General features: G+C 45.8%; 1 protein-coding gene and 1 pseudogene across 2 annotated transcripts in view; one reads left to right on the forward strand and one right to left on the reverse strand.

Annotated features, from left to right (window-relative positions):
* The window catches only part of LOC308632471, a 224,382-nt pseudogene that overhangs the window by 120,583 nt on the left and 82,034 nt on the right, over positions 1–21,765 (forward strand). The window lies entirely within an intron of this gene.
* LOC308632378 (uncharacterized protein) lies at positions 287–21,124 on the reverse strand (the record flags this gene model as incomplete). Its single annotated transcript, XM_081264470.1, has 6 exons — positions 287–466; positions 661–775; positions 19,021–19,251; positions 19,418–19,533; positions 20,870–20,984; positions 21,104–21,124. The coding sequence occupies 6 exons, from the start codon at positions 21,122–21,124 to the stop codon at positions 306–308; spliced, it is 759 nt and encodes a 252-aa protein (XP_081120596.1). The 3' UTR covers positions 287–305.

Genomic DNA, 21,765 nt, shown 5'->3' on the forward strand with positions numbered 1-21,765 from the left:
GGCATGAGTAGTAAATGGCATTGGACCAGTGTCTGCTCCCCACCCAGGTGTAAGCACCAGGGGACACCCGTGCTCCCAGGCTTACCAGGACAGTCTTGGCCATCTTTGGACTTTGAGTTTCTAAGTACACACGGATTAAGCAGGTGTCTCCCACCTGCTTGTTGGAAAGCAGCCTGGAGGACTTGCAGGTTGATTCTGAGAACTGTGGGGGATGGAACATCAGCAAACCCAGAAACAGAGAGCCACCCCAGCCTGTCAGTTGGCTCTATGGGCTTCTAGCACATGTGTCCAGGTGATGAGGCTTCTTATTTCCCCAGGTGGGAGTGGAATGGAAGAACAAGTACAGCTTGAATAAGGTAGGTGTTTACCTCCTTTCCCTTGACCTGGGGGCGTTTCCTCACGATGAAATATTTTATTCCCGGATTCATGGACAGACACACCAGTGACTGGTCAGAGACCTTGATTTCTGCAGAGCGAAGTGGAGAGAATTGTTAGGTGGCACTCAAGGATTATACCACAAAACACCCACAACCCCTGAGAGTCTCCGCCAGGCCCACCACACTTTGTTATTTTGGGCCCAAGGCCCACTTTCTCTTGGCTGTGAGTTATCCTGAGCCCACTGTGGATCATGTCTCCCCACTGTCTGATTGTCCTACTTACTCTCATTCTCAGACATCAATCTCAGCAGCTCAAAGTTGTCCACATCCTCATGCGGCAACAAATTTTGGTCCAAGGCCCTGCGGATGAGGCTCGTCACTGTCTCCTGACAGGTCACCTGGATGAGGGTGGCACAAATGTCATCAGAGAATGGCTTTTAGAGGAGCTACCCAGAAGACTGTGGTCAAACATTCAGGAGAAATCTCAGCTACATATACAAGGGCACAAGCTTGTTATCCTGCTACCTGAGTGTGGCCTCCATATACCCCCTGGGTTCTTGCAATGTGCTACTAGAACAATCCTGGTACAAATATCTGCCTGTACCTGCCATCCCCCCTCCCCCTGGAGAGCCACATTCCACTCAGCTCAAAGGACCAAACTGCCAATGCACAGACACACTCTCATCTCACTGAGATGACAGCAATGGGCCAGGGATCTGCGCACCAAGTGTGCTCTGGGATGCAGGCTGCCTTTGTGGGTGGAAGAGGCAGATGCACTGAAAATTTTGGTCCTGACTGCCACTACACAAAACAGACTCAGACACAAGAGTGTGCACTTGAGTGCTTCATGATAGCCTTGAGAGGCCCTGGCCTCTGGAAGCTCGGTGCGGGTCTGGTTGGAATGATGTACTTGACTCCGCACTGGCAGTCACTGAGCATGTCTCCTCTGCAGCTGGACACCTGCAGCATTAGCGTGTCTACTGCACATCCATAGAAATACTGCCAAGAACTCCTTTAGCTCCGTATTTACATACATGCAAAGGCTAACATTCTGAAGCTTTTGCATGACCCCCCACGTAATCCCAACCCCAAATTCCTACACATAGTCATGCTAAGGAGGTTCTCTTCCCTGCCACCAGGAACACATCCCCTCCTACACATGGGACTGTTGAGAGCCACAGCCAAAGGGGCCCCAGCAAACTTCCAGCTGCCAGCAAACTTCCAGCTGCCGGCTGATGATTGGCTCACAGCAGCCCCAGCAACATCTAGCTGATTGGCTCCTCTGCGGTGATGTTCATTGGGCTGTTTCCCCGCCCTTCAGACTGCCAGCTGATGATTGGTTCACAGCGGCCCCAGCAACATCTAGCTGATTGGCTCCTCTGCGGTGATGTTCATTGGGCTGTTTCCCTGCCCTTCAGACTGCCAGCTGATGATTGGCTCACAGAGGCCCCAGCAACATCTAGCTGATTGGCTCCTCCACGGAGCTGCTCATTGGGGGACTTCTTTGGCTCCGCCCACACAACCCAGCCAATGGGCCTCAAGAACAGGAGGATTGTGGGAGGTGGTGAGGGTTGTGTGGGGGTGAGAGGCTTGTGGGAAGCCGGTGGTGGCAGTTGGGCTCTGAGGGTTTTTTCCTGAGGAGCTGTTTTGTTTGGCGTTTGTAGTTCTAAAAATAAAGTTAGTTTCTTTTGACAAGTGGCTCCTGAATTGTGCCCAGCCAGACTGCGGCATTTGGTGGCTCGCACGGGGAGCGACTGAGGGTAAGTAAACTGCTCGCCCCTGAGGGCAGGGCGAGAGGATGGGTAGCCATTCTAAGTTTCCTCTTTTGTTTTGCTTCATTTTTGTTTTAACTTGCCTGTCCCTGGAGATGAGTGAGACGGAAGAAAAACCACTCACATCTGAGGAAAAATTATTTGCGTCTGAGAAAAAGATAGGGAGAAAGGACGGATGCACATGTCAGGAGGATAGAAAGGGTGATATAATGATTTTGTGTGGTTCCATTTTTATTGCATTCTGTCTCGGTTTTGTTTGGCGTCATCTTGTTGTGTTGTATTATAGTAGAAATACGGGAACAGAAATTAGTAAAAAACAAACCAAAAGACTGTTAAGTAAATTGTTAGAGGAAGGAGGCATCTCAGTAAAATCAAGAACAGTCAGGGCATACGTTGATACAATACAACAATGTAGCCCATGGCTTTTTAAGGAGGAGTTGTTAGATATATCACAATGGAACCATCATGGTGAAGATTTAAAAAGAATAGAAAAGAACAACCCAGGGACTCTGCCAGTTGGCACATTGACATTGTGGGCGTTGGTATCTGGTTCGCTTAGTCCAAAGCCTTCAATTCAGACAAAGGTAGAGGAAGGAGAAGACATATTGATTCAAGTAAAAGAGAAGGTCTCTCAAATTAATCAGAAAGAGGAAAAGATTCAAGTAAAAGAGAAGGTCTTTCGAGCTAGTGAGACAGAGGAAGGAAGTTTAGAGCAGAAAAAGCCATCAGGGGAAAAGTTACAACAGGAGACTGCTAATAACACTTTTCTATCAGAGAGCGTAAGTGTCCAACCATCAGCACCACCTCTACAGGAGACTGCTACTAACAGCATTCTATCACTAGAGGACATAAGTGTCCAATCAACAGCACCACCTCCATATGCTAGGAGACGCCCAACCCCCACAGTTGATAGTTGGGATCCTGAGACAGGATCTCAAGTATGCCCTGTATTTGAGGTAGGAGGGCAGCGAATTTACCAGGGTTTAAATTTCAAAACAGTGAAGGAGCTAAAAGAGGCTGTAACAACCTATGGTCCTCAAGCACCCTTCACTGTAAGCTTGGTCGAATCCATTACCAACTTAAACATGATGCCAGCAGATTGGGCTAATATTTGTAAACCTGTGCCAAATGGAGGACAATACCTGTTATGGAAGGTTGCCAATGAGGAATTTTGCAAGGAGACGGCTAGGCGAAATGCAGTAGCTGGTTATTCTCAGAGAAATCTAGATATGTTGTTAGGAAAGGGACCTTATGAGGATCGGCAGCAACAAATTGCATATGATCCTGGCGTATACTCACAAATTGCTGTAGATGCAGTTAAGGCATGGAAAACTTTACAAGGACATGGAGGTTTACAAGGTCAATTATCTAAGGTAATACAAGGAGCTAATGAACCTTACGCTGAATTTGTAGATAGGCTTATTCAAACAGCTACCAGAGTTTTTGGGAATACAGAACAAGCAATGCCATTAATAAAACAACTGGCTTATGACCAAGTGAATCGTTGGTGCAGAGATATCATTAGACCATGGAAACAGGAAGATTTAAACACATATATTAAATTATGTAGAGACATTAATGAACAAGAGCAAGTCATGGCAGCTGCAGTAAAATAGGCTTTAGATGCCAGAGACATTAATGAACAAGGGCAAATTGTGGCAGCTGCAGTAAAACAGGCTTTATATACCAGGCCAAGAACATGCTACAATTGTCAACAAACAGGACATTTTAAAAGGAATTGCCCCATAGGAGGAGGGTTTAACAAAACTAAGTATCAAAGGAGTAGAATACCGGGTATTTGCCCACGATGCCATAGAGGGAGACATTGGGCTAATGAATGCCGTTCTCAAACCACCATAGAGGGTACTCCATTACATTGGGCTAATGAATGCCGTTCTCAAACCACCATAGAGGGTACTCCATTATCAAAAAACGAACAAGGACAAGGTGTTTATCCACAATATCGTGGACAAAGGCATCGGGCTCCGTTGCCAAAAAATGGACAGGGGGCCCCAATGCTCCAGGGCCCCAAACCACAAATATACGGAGCACTGGAGGAACCCAGCAACCCCATCAGGGTAGTGACCAGGACACATTGTCCATCAGATCCCTCATCAGACAAACCAGAGGGAGCACAGGGTTGGACATCTGCGCCTCCACCAGATCAGTACTAACTCCAGAGATGGGAGTTCAAATCATTCCCACAGGGGTAAAAGGACCTCTTCCCAAAGGACCAGTAGGCTTATTATTGGGACGCAGCTCTTCTACTCTAAAAGGACTTTTGATAAGTCCTGGGGTAATTGATCCCGATTATGAAGGTGAAATAAAAATTATAGCCAGTTCTCCAAAGGGTATATCAATAATTTCACCAGGAGATAGAATAGCACAGTTACTAATAATACCAAGCCTACATGATAAATTTTCCAGTCATGCTGTAGAAAGAGGTTCCAAGGGATTAGGCTCCACAGGTGTAGATTGGGCTATGCTTTCTTTAAATTTAGATTCTCGCCCCATGCTAAAACTAAATATTCAAGGACATGAATTTAATGGGCTACTGGATACAGGTGCAGACCTTAGCATCATCTCTCGTCAAGAATGGCCAAAACATTGGCCATTACAACAAGCCACTCAAACGCTTCGAGGCCTAGGAGTGGCGACTAATCCCGATAGAAGCGCAATGGTATTAGATTGGAAGGATCCTGAAGGATGTGAAGGAACTATACAGCCATATGTATTGGATCATCTTCCCGTAAATTTATGGGGACGAGATGTCTTAGATCAATTAGGTTTGACATTAACAAATAACATCAATCAAAATGCACCCACTATTATGGCTAGACAAGGTTTTAGGAAAGGAAAAAGATTAGAAAAACAAGAACAAGGTATAGCAGCACCAATACAAATAGATCAAGGAACAGACAGACATGGGTTGGATTTTCACAAAGGGCCACTGAGACAATAAAAATTACATGGAAATCAGAAAGACCAGTATGGGTTCCTCAGTGGCCCTTGACTAAAGAAAAGATACAAGTAGCCCATGATCTGGTCAAACAACAATTAGCGGAAGGACATATACAACCTTCTGTATCTCCCCATAATACTCCCATTTTTGTCATCAAAAAGAAATCTGGTAAATGGAGATTATTGCAAGACTTAAGAGCCATTAATAATGAAATGGTCATTATGGGACCTGCTCAATCGGGGATTCCTCAATTGTCTGCTTTGCCAAAAACTTGGTATGTTTTAGTTATAGATATTAAAGATTGTTTTTTTTTCAATTCCAATTCATCCTGAGGATAGTCCACGTTTTGCATTTACTATCCCTGCACTAAATCATGAAGGTCCTGATCAGAGATATGAATGGAAAGCACTCCCTCAAGGGATGGCTAACAGCCCAACTATGTGTCAAATTTATGTTAACAAAGTAATCCAGCCACTTAGAAATCAAAATCCTGAACTACAAATATTTCACTATATGGATGATGTATTATTAGCACACAAAGCTAAAAACACATTGCTAGAATGTTATGCCACACTTACAAATTTATTAAAAAATTATAATCTAGAGATAGCAATATATAAAGTACAATTAAATTTTCCAATTAATTATTTAGGAGTTCTATTATCCTCAACCATGGTCCGTCCACCAAAAATTCAAATACGAGTAAATCAACTCAAATCACTTAATGACTTTCAAAAGTTATTAGGAGACATAAATCGGATGAGGCCTTATTTAGGTATTCCAACAGGAGAATTGGGACCTTTATTTGATATCCTAAAAGGTCCATCAGATCCAAATTCACCCCGAATGTTAACGCCTGAAGCAAGAAAGGCATTAAAAATCATTGAAACATATATGAAAAATATGCATTTGGATAGAATTGATATAAGTTTGCTTTTATTATTTATTGTACTACCAACAAAAAATATTCCTACAGGAGTATTTTGGCAAGAAGGTCCATTATTATGGATACATTTATCTTATTCTCCTAACACTATTCTTACTAGGTATCCTGAGGCTGTAGGACAATTAATACTCAAAGGAATAAAAACAGCAAAGGGAGTATTTGGAATTTCTCCCAATAAAATTATTACTCCATATACTATGAATCAAATTGATGAATTAGCTAATGAGTTAAATACTTGGGTAATAATCATGTGCAAATCTAATGTTTCATTTGATAACCACTTACCATCTAATCCTTTATTGTCTTTTTGGTCATTGCATCCTGTAATTTTTCCAAAAATGACAAGAAAAACACCTATCATGAATGCTCCAAATATATTCACTGATGGGTCAAATAATGGTACAGCAGCAATAGTTACACCTGATCAAACTTTTACATTTTTAGTACCCAAACAATCAGCTCAAAAGGTAGAGCTTAATGCAGTATTACAAGCTTTTGTGATGTTTAAAGATTCTGTATTTAATTTATTTTCTGATAGTCAGTATATAGTTAATGCTATAGTATCCCTTGAAGATGCTGGTAGGATTTCCCCTTCTTCTACTGTTTTCTCTTTGTTTTCCACTATACAAAGTTTAATCTGGGACAGAAAAGATCCATTCTTTATAGGACATATCAGGGCACATACAGGATTATCTGGAGCCCTTAGTTTGGGCAATGATTTAGCAGATAAAACTACACATGACATACATATTTTCTCTACACTAGAAGAAGCTATAAATTTTCATAAAAGGTTCCATGTCAATGCTAATACTTTACAAAAGCATTTTAAAATAACTAAGGAACAAGCTAGACAAATAATAAAACAATGTCAAAATTGTGTGACCTTTTTACCACAAGTTAATCTTGGAGTCAATCCTAGAGGATTGATACCTAACCATATTTGGCAGATGGACATCACACACTTGCCAGAATTTGGAAAATTAAAATATTTGCATGTTACAGTTGATACTTCTTCTGGATTTTTGATGGGCTCCCTTCATGCCGGAGAAAAAACTAACGATGTTATAGCTCATTGCTTACAAAATTTTGCCACTGTGGGCATTCCAAAACAGTTAAAAACAGATAATGCCCCTGGTTATACTTCTAGCTCTTTTAAACAATTTTGCTCATCATTTGGCATTACTCATATAACAGGAATCCCATACAATCCACAGGGACAAGGCATAGTTGAAAGAGCTCATCAAACTATTAAAATGTACTTATTAAAGCAAAAAGACGGAATTGGGAAGGGGTATATATTCCCCAAAGATAAACTTAAAATAACCCTTTTTACTCTAAACTTTTTAAATTTGGATTCATCAGGACTTAGTGCTGCAGAAAGGCATATGTGTCCAAAAAATGTACATAAGCCCAAGGTACTTTGGAGAGATATTCTAACAGGACAATGGAAAAGTCCTGACCCAGTAATTGTCTGGAGTCGGGGGTCTCTTTGTGTGTTTCCACAGGAAGAACAGCAGCCGATCTGGATTCCAGAGAGATTAACCAAGGTCCTGACCCAGTGATTGTCTGGAGTCGGGGGCCTGTTTGTGTGTTTCCACAGGGAGAACAGCAGCCGATTTGGATTCCAGAGAGATTAACTAAAGCGATTTCTACAGACCAAAAAGAAGATGATTTGGCTCAAATCCATAACAGCTGATATCCAAAACTCCAGTTTGGCTATTCTTACATCTGCAACAGAACCAGGATGCTTTTTTCAATATCTGTTTTATTATTGCCCTTTCCCATATCATGAAGTTCTAAGTTTGTTTTTTGAGCTCATACAGACCTAGGTTAATATTTTGCTGATCAGTTCTATTTTTTGACTATAGAGTTTTTAAACATTGCAAAGGAGATTTCACCTGTAAAAAGTTATAAGGCCTTTACTATTATGTTATGTGTTGTATGTATTATATTATGTGTGCACACTTGTGTTTTGTGTTATATGTTTGAATGTACGTATGTCCATATATCATATATGATGAGCGCTCATGAAAAAATGGATCCAAATATTTTTTTTATTCACGTGATTTAAATGGTTCAATTTAAATTGGGTAAATAACTGTTAATGATTGTTTTAATATGTAAACAAAAAAGGAGGTTAACAGATCTGTTTGTTTACTTTCACCTTTCCTTTTCATTATATTTAATAATTCTCACCTTACCTTTTCATTATATTTAATAATTCTCTTCAAAATAATGTAAATTGTTAAGAAAATTGTTTTCTTTTAGTGTCTTCTGGAATGTTACACAATTTTTTCTTTAGCCATTATTGCCAGAATTCCTATCTTCATCCCAGTGCCGGTGAAGACAATGTAAATTGTTAAGAAAATTGTTTTCTTTTAGTGCCTTCTGGAATGTTACATAATCTTTTCTTTAGCAATTATTGCCAGAATTCCTATCTTCATCCCAGTGCCGGTGAAGACAAAGATAAAACTAATCTACAGCTTCTGCAATAGCCATCACTGAACTGCTTGCAGAACTTGCATAGACTATGTGCAGAACTTACAGAACTTGCCTAGACTTGCCTAGACTATGCATTGTGAACTATTTGTTGGTGCAGCGACTTGTGGTAGTGTTGGGGTATTTTTGCTGATGATGTCATTGGTGGTACAATTTTTCCAACAAGAGCCATCAGTTGGCTTGGTGTATCTTCCTCCCTTCTGCTTGTCATGACAAAGACCTCTCCACAGGTGTGGCTGTATACTGGACCGGTAGTCAATGACGGGTAAGATCCAATTACAATGGTACCAACCTAAGACAGGAGGCTGACGCCCTGAGGTCAGCTCATCTGAAGACAGGTAAGGACCATATGTAGTATTGGACAACCTAAGGCAGGCACGGTCCCCAAGCCACATGCTTGTTGTTTAAACAGAGAGGGGGAGATGTTGAGAGCCACAGCCAAAGGGGCCCCAGCAAACTTCCAGCTGCCAGCAAACTTCCAGCTGCCGGCTGATGATTGGCTCACAGCAGCCCCAGCAACATCTAGCTGATTGGCTCCTCTGCGGTGATGTTCATTGGGCTGTTTCCCCGCCCTTCAGACTGCCAGCTGATGATTGGTTCACAGCGGCCCCAGCAACATCTAGCTGATTGGCTCCTCTGCGGTGATGTTCATTGGGCTGTTTCCCTGCCCTTCAGACTGCCAGCTGATGATTGGCTCACAGAGGCCCCAGCAACATCTAGCTGATTGGCTCCTCCACGGAGCTGCTCATTGGGGGACTTCTTTGGCTCTGCCCACACAACCCAGCCAATCGGCCTCAAGAACAGGAGGTTTGTGGGAGGTGGTGAGGGTTGTGTGGGGGTGAGAAGCTTGTGGGAAGCCGGTGGTGGCAGTTGGGCTCTGAGGGTTTTTTCCTGAGGAGCTGTTTTGTTTGGCGTTTGTAGTTCTAAAAATAAAGTTAGTTTCTTTTGACAAGTGGCTCCTGAATTATGCCCAGCCAGATGCGGCATGGGACAAGTCACTGCCACCTCCTCTGCTCCAACCTCACTCATTGAGAATACCAAGTTCTAGGCACTGCAGCCTGCATCCTCTCTGTTTTCCTCTGCCTCGATGGACCTCCAACTCAGCCCAGATGGATCTGTCCTTTCTAGTCAGAAGCCCTATCATGGCTTCCATTTCTAGGCCCTGATTCCTGGTTAACGCAGCCAGAGCTCACTTTCAAGGTAGTCTCTTCAGATCCCTTCCCTAGCCTAACCACAGTGTGGGCTCTGGCCCCACCCCTTACTCTCTACACCACCATTCCACATTATGGTCTTCCTGTCCCTCTCTGTGACCCAGGACTGCCCATGACTGACCCCACCCAACAACAAGCTGTTGAACCAGGTACCATCAGTGGTAGAAATAACCAGAGATAGGAAGATTTCACAGATAGTTAATGAGACTTCCTGACCAGTCAAATGACGTAAGAGGAAGTCAATGAATTCTAACCTCAAGGGAAAATCCTACGTTACACTGGCTGTCAAATTCAGATGCACACTGGAGCCACCTGGGAGCTGTGCATAGTACTGACCGCTGGACCACACACTGGCCCTGGGCTGATGGAATGGCTCTGGGCTAAGATGGGACACTGGGGTTTGTAAATTACCAGTTGAGTATAATACAAAACAAACTTTGGAGACATTGCTTTTTCCCCACATGAAGAACTGTGCATACAGATGCAGAAGTACACAAATCTGCAGCATAAGGCTCCTTGAGATCCATAGATTAAAAGCACTGCACTGACCAGCACCCTGGCTAGGCACACCACCAGCCCCCTGGAAGCCTCCTATTTCCACCTTCCCAGGTGATCACAGCCCTGCCATCCAAGCATGGAGGAGTCCTCCCTGCTGAGAGACTTCAATGTGCAGAAGGGAGAGGCCTGGATGAGGTCCTATTGAAGGGAGGATGGGATCTGAGGAGCGGACCAGAGAGAGGAAAGATGGGAAAGGGAGGGAAGCTGGCGAGGGCAGGGTGGTAGCATCACTGGAAAAGAGGCCCCAGGAGGAACTGCTACAGACTCTCAGCTGAAGACACCCGTGCGGGCCTGAGGAGTTCTCAAGCACAGCCTTCCTTGCCTATGCGGGAGCTCTGTGTTCAATAGACACTTTGCAATTTTTTTTTTTTTTTTTGATTCAGAGAACCACTACCGTGCTGGACTTGGATGAGTTGAGTGATAAAGGACATGCAGGGACCCACATGCAACAAACAGGTTCACTGATGGCACAAGGGCTTCAAAGTGAAACTGTGTCTGCCAGTTATTACAAGTCATTCTGCGGCACTCTAGTTCAAACAGGGACAGCCACAAATTCCTCACTGGGAACACGCTTTACTGCTGCAAGTGGAAGCTGCTGGATGAACCCACTTCACTTCTGAACTTCTCAGCTCTCCTGAGCAAGCACATTCAGAACCCACTTCAGGCCCAATAGGAAAAGTGTACCTATAAGAGAACCCTTGTAGCTCCGATCACCAACGTTAAAGAGGAAAGCTGCTCTTTGAAGAAGATCCATTTGCCAAGGTTTCACTGAAATCAATGGTTCCCCCTTACTCAGAAAACAAACTGGAAATGCAGGAGCCTTCATGCAGGGAATCTGAATTTCCAATGGAAGAGTGCTTCAGAGAGAAACTTAGAGTGCCGGCTCTGAGAAGCGGTTCCACTTCATGCAGCTTCAACCAGAAACAAGCCTCAATGTGCTTACAGAGAACAAGACCGTTCCTTCAATTGGAAGCGGCCTGCACAAAATGCTTCTGTTCTGCACTTCCAAGTTTTTCTCAGCCAGCACATTCAGACGACGTTTACACCCAAAGTGCAAATTGTGCTACCCAGAGATCCCTTGGGACATTCTGAAAACTATCTTGAAATTGCATGAGCCTGTCTGCAATGATCTGTGCTTTACTGAGTGCATAGTTGGTTTGAAGTGAAACGGTGCCATCAGCTCTGACAAGAGGTTCTGCTTCCTGTATGTTCAACCAGGGAAAGACCGCCACGTGTGCACTGAGAACAAAGCTACTTTGTGCACAAACTTTTTCTGTTTGGCCCCTACAAATGGATCTCAGGATGCACATTCAGAACACATTTCCTGCAAAATCATGACAAAGTATCATTGCAAAAGTCCACTCTGGTCTCGCATCACCAACATTAATTAGGAAATGAATTGCACAAGGTTTCATTGTATTCCCTTGGTCTCTTTCTTCTAAAAGCTCATTGAAACTGCAAGTGCCTGACAGCACCCAACTTACCATTGACCAAGAACACAGCTGTTTCCAATAGAAACTGTGCCTGCTAGCTCTCAGAAGCCATTTACCTAAGGCTACTTCAGGCAGGTACAAAGCTCAATGGGCACGATGAGAAAAATGTCATTTCCTAATGTGGGAGCTGCTTGCCAAAGTTCTTCTGTGCTGCACTTCCAAAATATTTTCGGGAAGCACACTCAGAGCACAGTTTCAGCCCATATGCAAAGAGTGCTAGCAAGAGAGCCCTTGGATGTAGGTTCAGCAACTGGAGGAGAACTGTGGGCCCACTGGGAAGAGCAATTCCCCAAGGTGGATTGAAATCCATTGCTCAATTGTTTGTCACAGAATTCACTTGAAATGCAAGTGCCTGCCTGCATTGAACTCGCATTGACCAATTGTACAGACGCTTCAGAGGGAAATTGCCACCTCTGAGAAGCTGTGGTTCTTCATGCTGGTTTAAGTAGTGACAAACCTCAATGTGCTCACTGAGATCAAAATGAGCTCCTGAATGTTGAAGCTGCTGAGAGACTGCTTTACTTTTGCACTCCCAAACTACTCTCAGCAAGAACATTCAGAGCCAAGGTCAGGCCCAAAATACAATGTGGGCTGACAAGAGAGTCCTTGCACCCAGGACCACCAATTTTGAGAAGGCAATGAGGACTGCTGAAAAGATCAATTCCACAAATTCCATGGAAACCCACTCATCAGATGTTTCTGAAAACACTGGAAATGCAGGTTTCATGCAAGGAACTCTGGGTGACAGATGGCAAAGTTTGCCAAATGCAAACATGCCTACCAGCTCTGAGAAGCTGTTCTCATTCACACTGCTTCAACCAGGGAAAAGTCCCCATGTGTTCACTGAGAACAAGTTAGCTTGTGCCACTTGAAGCTGCTTCCACAAACATCTTCACTTATGCACTTCTAAGCTGTTCTCCTCAAGCCCTCTCAGAGCACAATTCAGGCATGAAACACAAAGGGTGCCAGAAAGAGTTCTCTTGAATCTAGCATCACCAACTTGCAGGGGAAAAGAGGACCAGCTGAGAAGATCAGTTCTCCAAAGTCTCAGTGACATCCATTTGTCACACATGTTTACAACATTCACTTGAAGTGCAGGTGCCCACATGAGTGAACTGTTTTTGGTCAATGGCACAGACGCTTCAATGTGAAAGCATGCCTGTCACCTGTAAGAAGCAGTTTTGATTTCTTCTAGGTCACACAGAAAAAAAATATTATGTGCCCACTTACAAGAAAGTTAATCAACAAAGCAAATTGAAACTGCTTGCAGCAAACGGCTTCCATTCTCCCACTCCCCAGCTATTTTCAGCAATCACATCCAGAGTCCAATTCCAGCCCAATATAAAATGTGTGCTCCCAAGGAAGCCTGTATAATTGACATCACCCAACTTGGGTAGCAAGGGGAATGCTGTGAAGATCAGTTCTCCAAAGGTTCATTGAAATCCAAAACTCCTATTTTTTCATAAAACTCAATGAAATGCAGGGGCCTCACCTGCAGCCATCAGTGGTTGACAGATGGCACAGAGGCTTCAATGTGAAACCATGAATGCCAATCATTACAAGTGCTTCTGAAACACTCTAGTTCAACCAGGGACAAGCCAAAGTGCTCAAGGAAAACAAACTTTGTACCTGCAAGTGGAAGCAGCTTGCACAAACTGCTTCAGTCAGGAAATTCCAAGTTCTTCTCAGCAAGCACATTCAGAGCACAGTTCTGGCCCAATAGAAAAAGGGTCCTAGCAAAAGGGTCTCACACCTACAATCACCTTCATAAGGTAGCTTCCCATCTTCTGTGTGGAAGTGGGTTTCTTCTTGGCCCCTATGCTGTTGAGGAGATCACTAGGAACTCAGCTTCATGCAGGACCATCTGACCTGGACATTTTGCAAGCCCTATGAAGCCCTCACACATGCTCAAATGCTACAGGACTTTGCAGAATAGTCCAGGCAACAGTACACATTCATTCATTGTCTAGAGTCTACAGATTCCTAGATGCATGGCATTCATTATCATCAAATGCACAATTTTGATCAAAAATCATATATGTATAGATAGATAGATAGATAGATAGATAGATAGATAGATAGATAGATAGATCATTCCAATCTGAATGAAAAAAATCAGAAATATCCCCAAATGCAAAGAGTGGATCCCCTTTGTGATGCTACCAGTGGAAAATTCCACAGCTGACCTCATGGGATGGTTCACAGTCAAAACACAGCTGCATGAAAAATATTCCATGTCATGACCTTCTGGTTATGTGGAAAGTGGCATGTGAAGTACACAAGCATGTCTTCTTCAGACATGGGATTTATTTGCAGGACACCTGATGCAATTGAATATACTCCAAAATGGGAGAAATCAGAACCACGTCTCCAAAGTATTTCAGAAGAGACCAACTCCATCTGTGTATCTATCTCTCAGTGAGTGTGTGTGCTCTAGTGTGTGTGTGTGTGTGTGTGTGTGTGTGTGTTTGTGTGTGTGTGCTCTAGTGTGTCTTTGTGTGTCTTTGTTTGTGTATGTGCCATGATAGCTGATACTTCATTGTCCCCATTGGAAAACTGACTCAGATAATGCCATCTGCCAAACTCCTAAAAACCAAAGTTCTTGCTGATACAAGGAAACATTCCTTCCTGTTGGTTTGGATGTTTCCTTTAGGAATTACTGCTACATTTAGTATACTCAAATCATCAGAGTAGATCAGGTAACAAAAACATATATATTTTAAAATAATAATATATTAATGGAAACAACAAATACAGGATAGCTTAACAACTGTGTTACTAAACAAGGTCAAGGACAATGGCAAACTATAGATTCCAACTTTGAAGCAAATAGTAATCAATGTAAATATCCCTGGGCTGCCTCAGCCCCGCGCAGGCACACAGCAGCAGAATGGTTTTGCAAGCATCCTCAGGAGGGCTGGAGCCTTCTTTGCAGGATGAGTGGGAGGTTGAGGCTGGATCCAGTCATCATTCTTTTGGGAGAGGCTCCTTTTCCTCAGCACGAAGTTGGATTTTTTGTGAGGATTCTTGGCATAAAATACGTTGGCCTGTGCTGGAATCCTCAGCTCTGGGGAGAGAGGGGTGTACAAAAAGAAGGTGGCACTCAGAAGGTGCTCCCTAGGACACCCCAACATCTGAGAGCCTGTGCCAGAAAAGGCCAGAGCCACACACCTGAGAGCTCCCCAATTCAGCACCAATACCAACAAAGACAGCCTCCACAGTCCTCCCTGAGGAAGAACTAGGCAGAGCACTTCAACAGACCTAATGTCTGCTCCTACCAAAGGCTTTGGACTCCAGAACATCTCAGGTCCTCTTGCATCTGCCAAAGCACACCACTAGATTTACATCTGAAATCTCCCACAAAAGGCTCCTGTGCCGAAGATTCAGTCCCCACATGAGCCATCTTCATAGGTGGGTTTGGAGGGAAGCATTGGACGGTGAGTGCTCTGATGTCATCATGAAATTCTCATTCAAGATGAATACTCTACTGGGAGGTGGGAGGGACTGGAAGAAAAGTTGAGCATGGTTGGAGGAAGACCTAAACAGGGTTGCGCCCTGGGCAACAGTACCTTGTTCCTGTTGGCTCCACTGAATCCTCATTCTCCAAGTAGAGGTCCTCCTTCTCCTCTCCATCTTTCTCTCTCTCCCTCTCTGCCAGCCTCGTTCTCTCTCTCCCAGTCTATGCCTTTGTGGCAAGGGCTGAGGAGCTCTCCACTGCCACACACTAGAGCTTTATGGACAGCCTCAGTGCACAACCAAAGAGAAAGCTATGAAACCCGGAGAAAAGGCCTAGGATTCCTCCTCTGAGTTATTTTCCTCAAGTATGGCCACAGTGAGGACAGGCTGACCAGCATGGATACCACAATAGAGCCATGCTTCTGCGTTGGTGGAGCCTGCCTCCATGTGAACCAGGCTTCTGAGAATGGAGGCCACATTCCAAATGCTGCCCTACTGAGAACAATGGTTCCAAAGACCAACAAAGGGAATGCTTCCCTCCAACATGGTGTATGGCCCAGTGGTGCCATGACCCCGAGTGGGGGAATACAACAGCCTGCTTCTCCTTCCTCTGAACACCTGTTTCCTGTCGCCCTCCTCTAACCTAGAGCCTGTTCTCCATCCCTTCTGGGTTGGATGTGGGGATCTCTGCTATGAATTTCTTAGGCCACCAAGGCCCCACACAGACTTCCTCTTCCATAGACTCTACTAACCTAACAGTAGGTTAAGATAGGAGACAAGTGATCCTAGAACTCATAGGGATGGTGGTCTTCAGCGTACATAGGCTGGGATAATGGCTGCTGTGGTGTTTGGCTCACAAAATCCAACCAACCAACCAACAAAAAAGCACTGGCATTATTATCAGATGAGCTCTGTGGCCGACATGCTCAGGAAGCCCTCATCTGACTTTAGTTAAGGGTCATAACCTGGCTATTGTGATCACTCCTTGGCAAGTGGACTCAGGTGCGGAAGACCATGGAATTTATGCAAAAACAAATGATTCAGGCTGTCTCCCAGGCTGTGTTTTCTTCCCAATTTCATCCTGTTACTGCTTGCTAGAATCCTGGCAATGCTCTGCCCAGGCAGTGGTTTTCTGGTCACACAGAAGGCTTTCAATCGTACTGCTTCAGTCCACAAAATGCCAGCTCCATCTTTAGCCCATGCATTCCCATGTTCCTCTGAAACCACTCCTATCCCAGACCATGAAAGCATACTGCTCCTGGAAAGAGGCTTTCCTCCTCACTCCTCAATGATGTCAGCTTTAGATACCTGTTCATGTCCAGGGGAGGCACCTGGTGGGGAGCCACAATATCCACTGGGGTATACCATTGGACCTCAAGACCTTCCTCAAGCAGAAGTGCACTAGCGTTTGTGCACGAACCCAACACACCCTGTTGGAGTATTCTTGGGGGTCAGAGACTACTCTTTGGTGCTAAGAGTTGACCTGAGTCCACATCCTGACCCTTGCTCTCTGCCATCTGACTGTCTCACTTACTCTGACGGTGAGAGATGATTTGGCCCAGCTCATATTCCTCTGGCTTCTCCTCAGTAAGCATGTGTAGCTCCAGGGCGCTGCGGATGACGTCAGAAGCCCTATCCTGGCAGGTCACCTGGAGGAGCATGGGAGACAGGCCTTCAGGAAATGGGCCTTGAAGTGACTACTCAAGGACAGTGGGCAGGGGCATTCTGGAGGCACCTCCACTCTAAATACAGGGCAACATCCATGACCCTACTACCTGAGGCTGGCTTCCTGCTCATCGCGTGGGCTCTTCCCACAGGCTACTAGCCCAATCCTTCTACATAGGACTTCCTGGGCCTGCCATTGCTCTTTGTGGAACTGCACTCCTCTCGAAGTGAAAGGACCCCACTACCTGCATACAGATGCAATCTCATCCCACAAGTTGGGAGGAATGGGACAATAGCCTCCAAGATCCCAGGTCTGCCCGAGGATGCAGTCGGCATTGGGAATGGCCTAGGCACAAAACCTAGAGGCTTTGGTCTGGATCGCCAGGGACAAAAACAGACCCAGGAACATGACCACACACAGGAGTGCTGAAAGATAGCCACGAGAGCTCCTGGCCTCCAGAGGCTCCGTGCAGGCTGGGGTGTAGGAGGGCACCTCATCCGGCAAGGGTGGTCATTGGGTTACCTGGATATTTAGTGTGCTTGCTCCACATCCATATCGACTCTGCAGAGAGACCCTCTCAGCTCCTTGTTCAAGGAACATGCAGAACCTCACACTGCTGTCCTCCTCCATAGACGTCAGCATCCCATACAGGGGAACCTGCAACCTAGGTCCTGTCCTATTCTCATCTGTCACCCATACTTCCCCCTGCCCTTCTAGACTGCATGCTGCCACCTGACACACAGACTCCCTCAGACATGGCGGTGGACAAGCTGCTGCTCTCCCTCATCTCAGCTCCAGCCCTTCACACTGACCTCTCCCTTCTTGATTCCCATCTATCCTCCTGAACATCCAGAAGCTCCAAATTCAAGAGGGCATGAGTAGTCCATGGTATTGGACCAGTGTCTGCTCCACACCCAGGTGTAAGCACCAGGGGACACCCCTGCTCCCAGGCTTACCAGGACAGTCTTGGCCATCTTTGGACTTTGTTTTTCTATGTGGACCCGGATTAAGCAGGTGTCTCCCACCTGCTTGTGGGAAAGCGGCCTGGAGGACTTGCAGGTTGATTCTGAGAACTGTGGGGGATGGAACATCAGCAAACCCAGAAACAGAAAGCCACCCTAGCCTGTCAGTTGGCTCTATGGGCTTCTAGCACATATGTCCAGGTGATGAGGCCTCTTATTTCCCAGGTGGAAGTGGAATGGAAGCACAAGTACAGCTTGAATAAGGTAGGTATTTACCTCCTTTCCCTTGACCTGGGGGCGTTTCCTCACGATGAAATATTTTATTCCCGGATTCATGGACAGACGCACAGGGACCTGCGCATCAAGTGTGCTCTGGGATGCAGGCTGCCTTTGTGGGTGGAAGAGGCAGATGCACTGAAAATTTTGGTCCTGACTGCCACTACACAAAACAGACTCAGATACAAGAGTGTGCACTTGAGTGCTTCATGATAGCCTTGAGAGGCCCTGGCCTCTGGAAGCTCGGTGCGGGTCTGGTTGGAATGATGTACTTGACTCTGCACTGGCAGTCACTGAGCATGTCTCCTCTGCAGCTGGACACCTGCAGCATTAGCGTGTCTACTGTACATCCATAGAAATACTGCCAAGAACCCCTTTAGCTCCGTATTTACATACATGCAAAGGCTAATATTCCGAAGCTTTGGCATGGCCCCCCAGGTGATCCTGACCCCAAATTCCTACACCTAGTCATGCTAAGGAGGTTCTCTTCCCTGCCACCAGGAACACATCCGCTCCTACACATGGGACAAGTCACTGCCACCTCCTCTGCTCCAACCTCACTCATTGAGAATACCAAGTTCTAGGCACTGCAGCCTGCACCCTGGACATATCTCTGACTTCATCTATCCACAGTACTTCCGTCTGCACTTCTGGCCTGCAAAACCCACAATACACAGGCCCACTCACCGCTGGTGCTGGGCATGCTGATGCTCTCCCTCCTCAAGTCAACCCTTAAGACGGACCTCTCTCTTCTTTATTTCCCACCACAGCCCCGGGGTTGGCTATGTCTCCTGCCTTCCACTGTGTGGACACCCAGGAGGCAGCCCTGCTGTCGGGCTTACCAGGATGCGCTTTGTCTCCCTCCTGCTCTGTCCCTCTAGGAGGACGTGAACAAAGTGGCTGTCTTCCACCTGCTCGCTGGAGTGAAGCAGTGAGGAGCTGCTACTGGTGACTTTTCTCATGCAACACTCATTGCTTTGGGTGGCCTGGGGCAATGATCCTGCAGCCACTGCAGAGCTGCTGCTCACAGCTGCTGGGATCCTGGATGCCACTGCCACAGAAGGCTCCAAGAACTGTGGGGGATGACAACATCAGCAAAGCCCAGCACCTGCACCCCACCCAGCCTGGCAGTTGGCTCTGTGGGCATTCTACAACATCCATCCAGAACCTGAGGTTCTTGTCCCCTTGGAGGATGTGGAGTGGCACCAGGAGTGAAGAGTGAAGAAGGTGGCTGTTTACCTCCTTTGGCTTGACCTTCAACGACTTGCTGGCAGCTGTTTCCCGAAGAAGAAAGTTATAATCCACTCCTCCATCCAGGTCGTAATATACGTTCCCATCAGCAGGGATCCTCAGCTCTGGAGAGGCAGGGGCAGAGGCGTGGTAGGTGACACTCAAGGAATACACTACCCAACATCCCCCACAACTGAGGGCCTCTGCCAGCTCAGCTCTCACACACAGACCTGAGAGCCCCCGAATCCAGCTACTGTTCCACCAAAGACTCCCCACTGATTCCTCCCTGAGGACCCTCTATGCACAGGAGGTCCACTACAGGAACACCTTTCAAGGAAATAGCCCCTTGTACCCCAGAACCTCTTAGTTCACGTTGGGCCCACCAAAGAGAAACAGCTAGACTTTGTATCTGGATTGGTCCCCAAAGACTCATGTGTTGAAGGTTTTCTCCCCACTGCAGCAATGATCACAGGTGGGTTTGGGGGAAGCACTTGATGGTGGGTGCCTCCACCTTGCCAGTGGATTCATCCACTCATACAGGGCTACACTAATTTGAGGGGTATGGTTTGGAGGTGTGTTGAGCGTGGGTGGAGGATGTCCACAGCAGGGCTGTGCCATCCAGAGCAATATATTTCTCTTGAGTTCCCCACTTCTGCATTTCCTCCTCATGAGTGTAATTCTCATTCACATTTTTAATCAATTTATTGTTATAGTTCTTGTTCGCCTTGTGTTTCTCCTTGTTCTTGTTCTTCTTCATCTTCTCCTCATGCTTCTTCTTACAGTCATCTTGACCTTCTTATTCATGGTCTCCTCCTTCAACTTATTTTCATTTTTCTACTACTACTACTACTACTTCTTCTTCTTCTTCTTCTTCTTCTTCTTCTTCTTCTTCTTCTTCTTCTTCTTCTTCTTCTTCTTCTTTTCTCTCTCTCTCTCTCTCTCTCTCTCTCTCTCTCTCTCTCTCTCTCTCTCTCTCTCTCAAGAAGAGTTTACAAGCTGTGAACGGTTCTATTCTACCACATACTTCTCTCTAGAAATGGCCTCTGGTCCTAAGTGGACTCAGTTTGCAATGAATAGAAAGATTGGAAGCCAGAAGTGATTCTTCATTAACTGCTTTTCTCATGTACTCATCTAGGTCAGGAAAGGCTGCCAAAGTAGGCACCCTGTGGTTGTCTGTCTTCTTTGACACAAGACAAAGAAGCGTCTCTTCTTGGCCCCTTGTGGATAATAGCTTTGCAATGCCTCCTCAGGCCAAGGAAAGAACACATGATAGGCAGGTCCACAGCCCCTGGGGAACATGAAGAACCTGCAGATTTATGCCCCATCATTACACTTTGTTTTGTGCACAAGTCCCACCAGACTCTTCCTGGGCATTGGGTCAATGCACACAGTGTTTTGGCTCCCAGTTATCCTGAGCCCACTGTGACTCACTGCTCCCTACCCTCTGATGGTTCCACTTACTCTGATGGTTCGAGACAATTTGCAGAAGTTCGTAGTTTTCTGGATCCTCCTGCTGGAGCAAGTGTGCATCTAAGGCCCTGCGGATGATGACTGCAGTGCTGTCCTGGCAGGTCACCTGAGCAGGGTTGGAGAAAGCTCATCAGACAGGGAATTTGGGAGTAGCTACCCAGAGGACAGTGCTCAAGGACAACCAGAGACAAGAGAGCTCTCAACACAAGGGCACCCTCTTGTTACCCTGCTACCTGAGGCCTTCATGTGATCATGTGGGGTCTTCCTATGAGCCTCTAGTCCAATCTTGGTACAAGAGTTTGCTTCAACCTGCTATGCCCCACAGGGACAAGGGAATAAGGACCAAAAGGCTTTGTACAGACACACTCTAGTCCCATCAAGATGGGAGGAATGGTCCAGTGGACTTCCATGTCCCTGCTCTGGTCTGGGATGCAGCTGCATTTTTGTGTGGACCAGGCACGAACACTAGGTGCTTTGGTCCTGACAGCCAGGGCACAGCACACACTAGGACTCTTTAATGATAGGCATGGAAGTTGCTGGGCTTGAGAGTGTCAGTGCTTGCTGGGGTGTCAGGAGGTTTGGACCCAGCAGGTGCAGTGGTTCAACATGGCTCCCCTGGAGGTGGACACCAGAGTCTCATGATGGATACTCCACACCCAGGAAAATTCTGCAGAGAGAGCCGCTAACTCTCTATTCACATACATGCAAACTAGGACACTAATGGGCCCCTCCAAGGCCCCCAGTTGTCTGTGACCCACACCTACCCACCCTAATCATTCTACAATGGCTCCCTTCCCTTCAACCAGCAACATATCCCCTCCCACACACAGGAAAATGACTGCCAACTCCTCTGCTTCAACCTCCACGGTTCAATATACTCTTCCTCA

The sequence above is a fragment of the Spermophilus citellus genome (genome assembly GCF_964194105.1).
Source record: "Spermophilus citellus genome assembly, chromosome: 13".
In the NCBI taxonomy this organism is placed as follows: domain Eukaryota; kingdom Metazoa; phylum Chordata; class Mammalia; order Rodentia; family Sciuridae; genus Spermophilus; species Spermophilus citellus.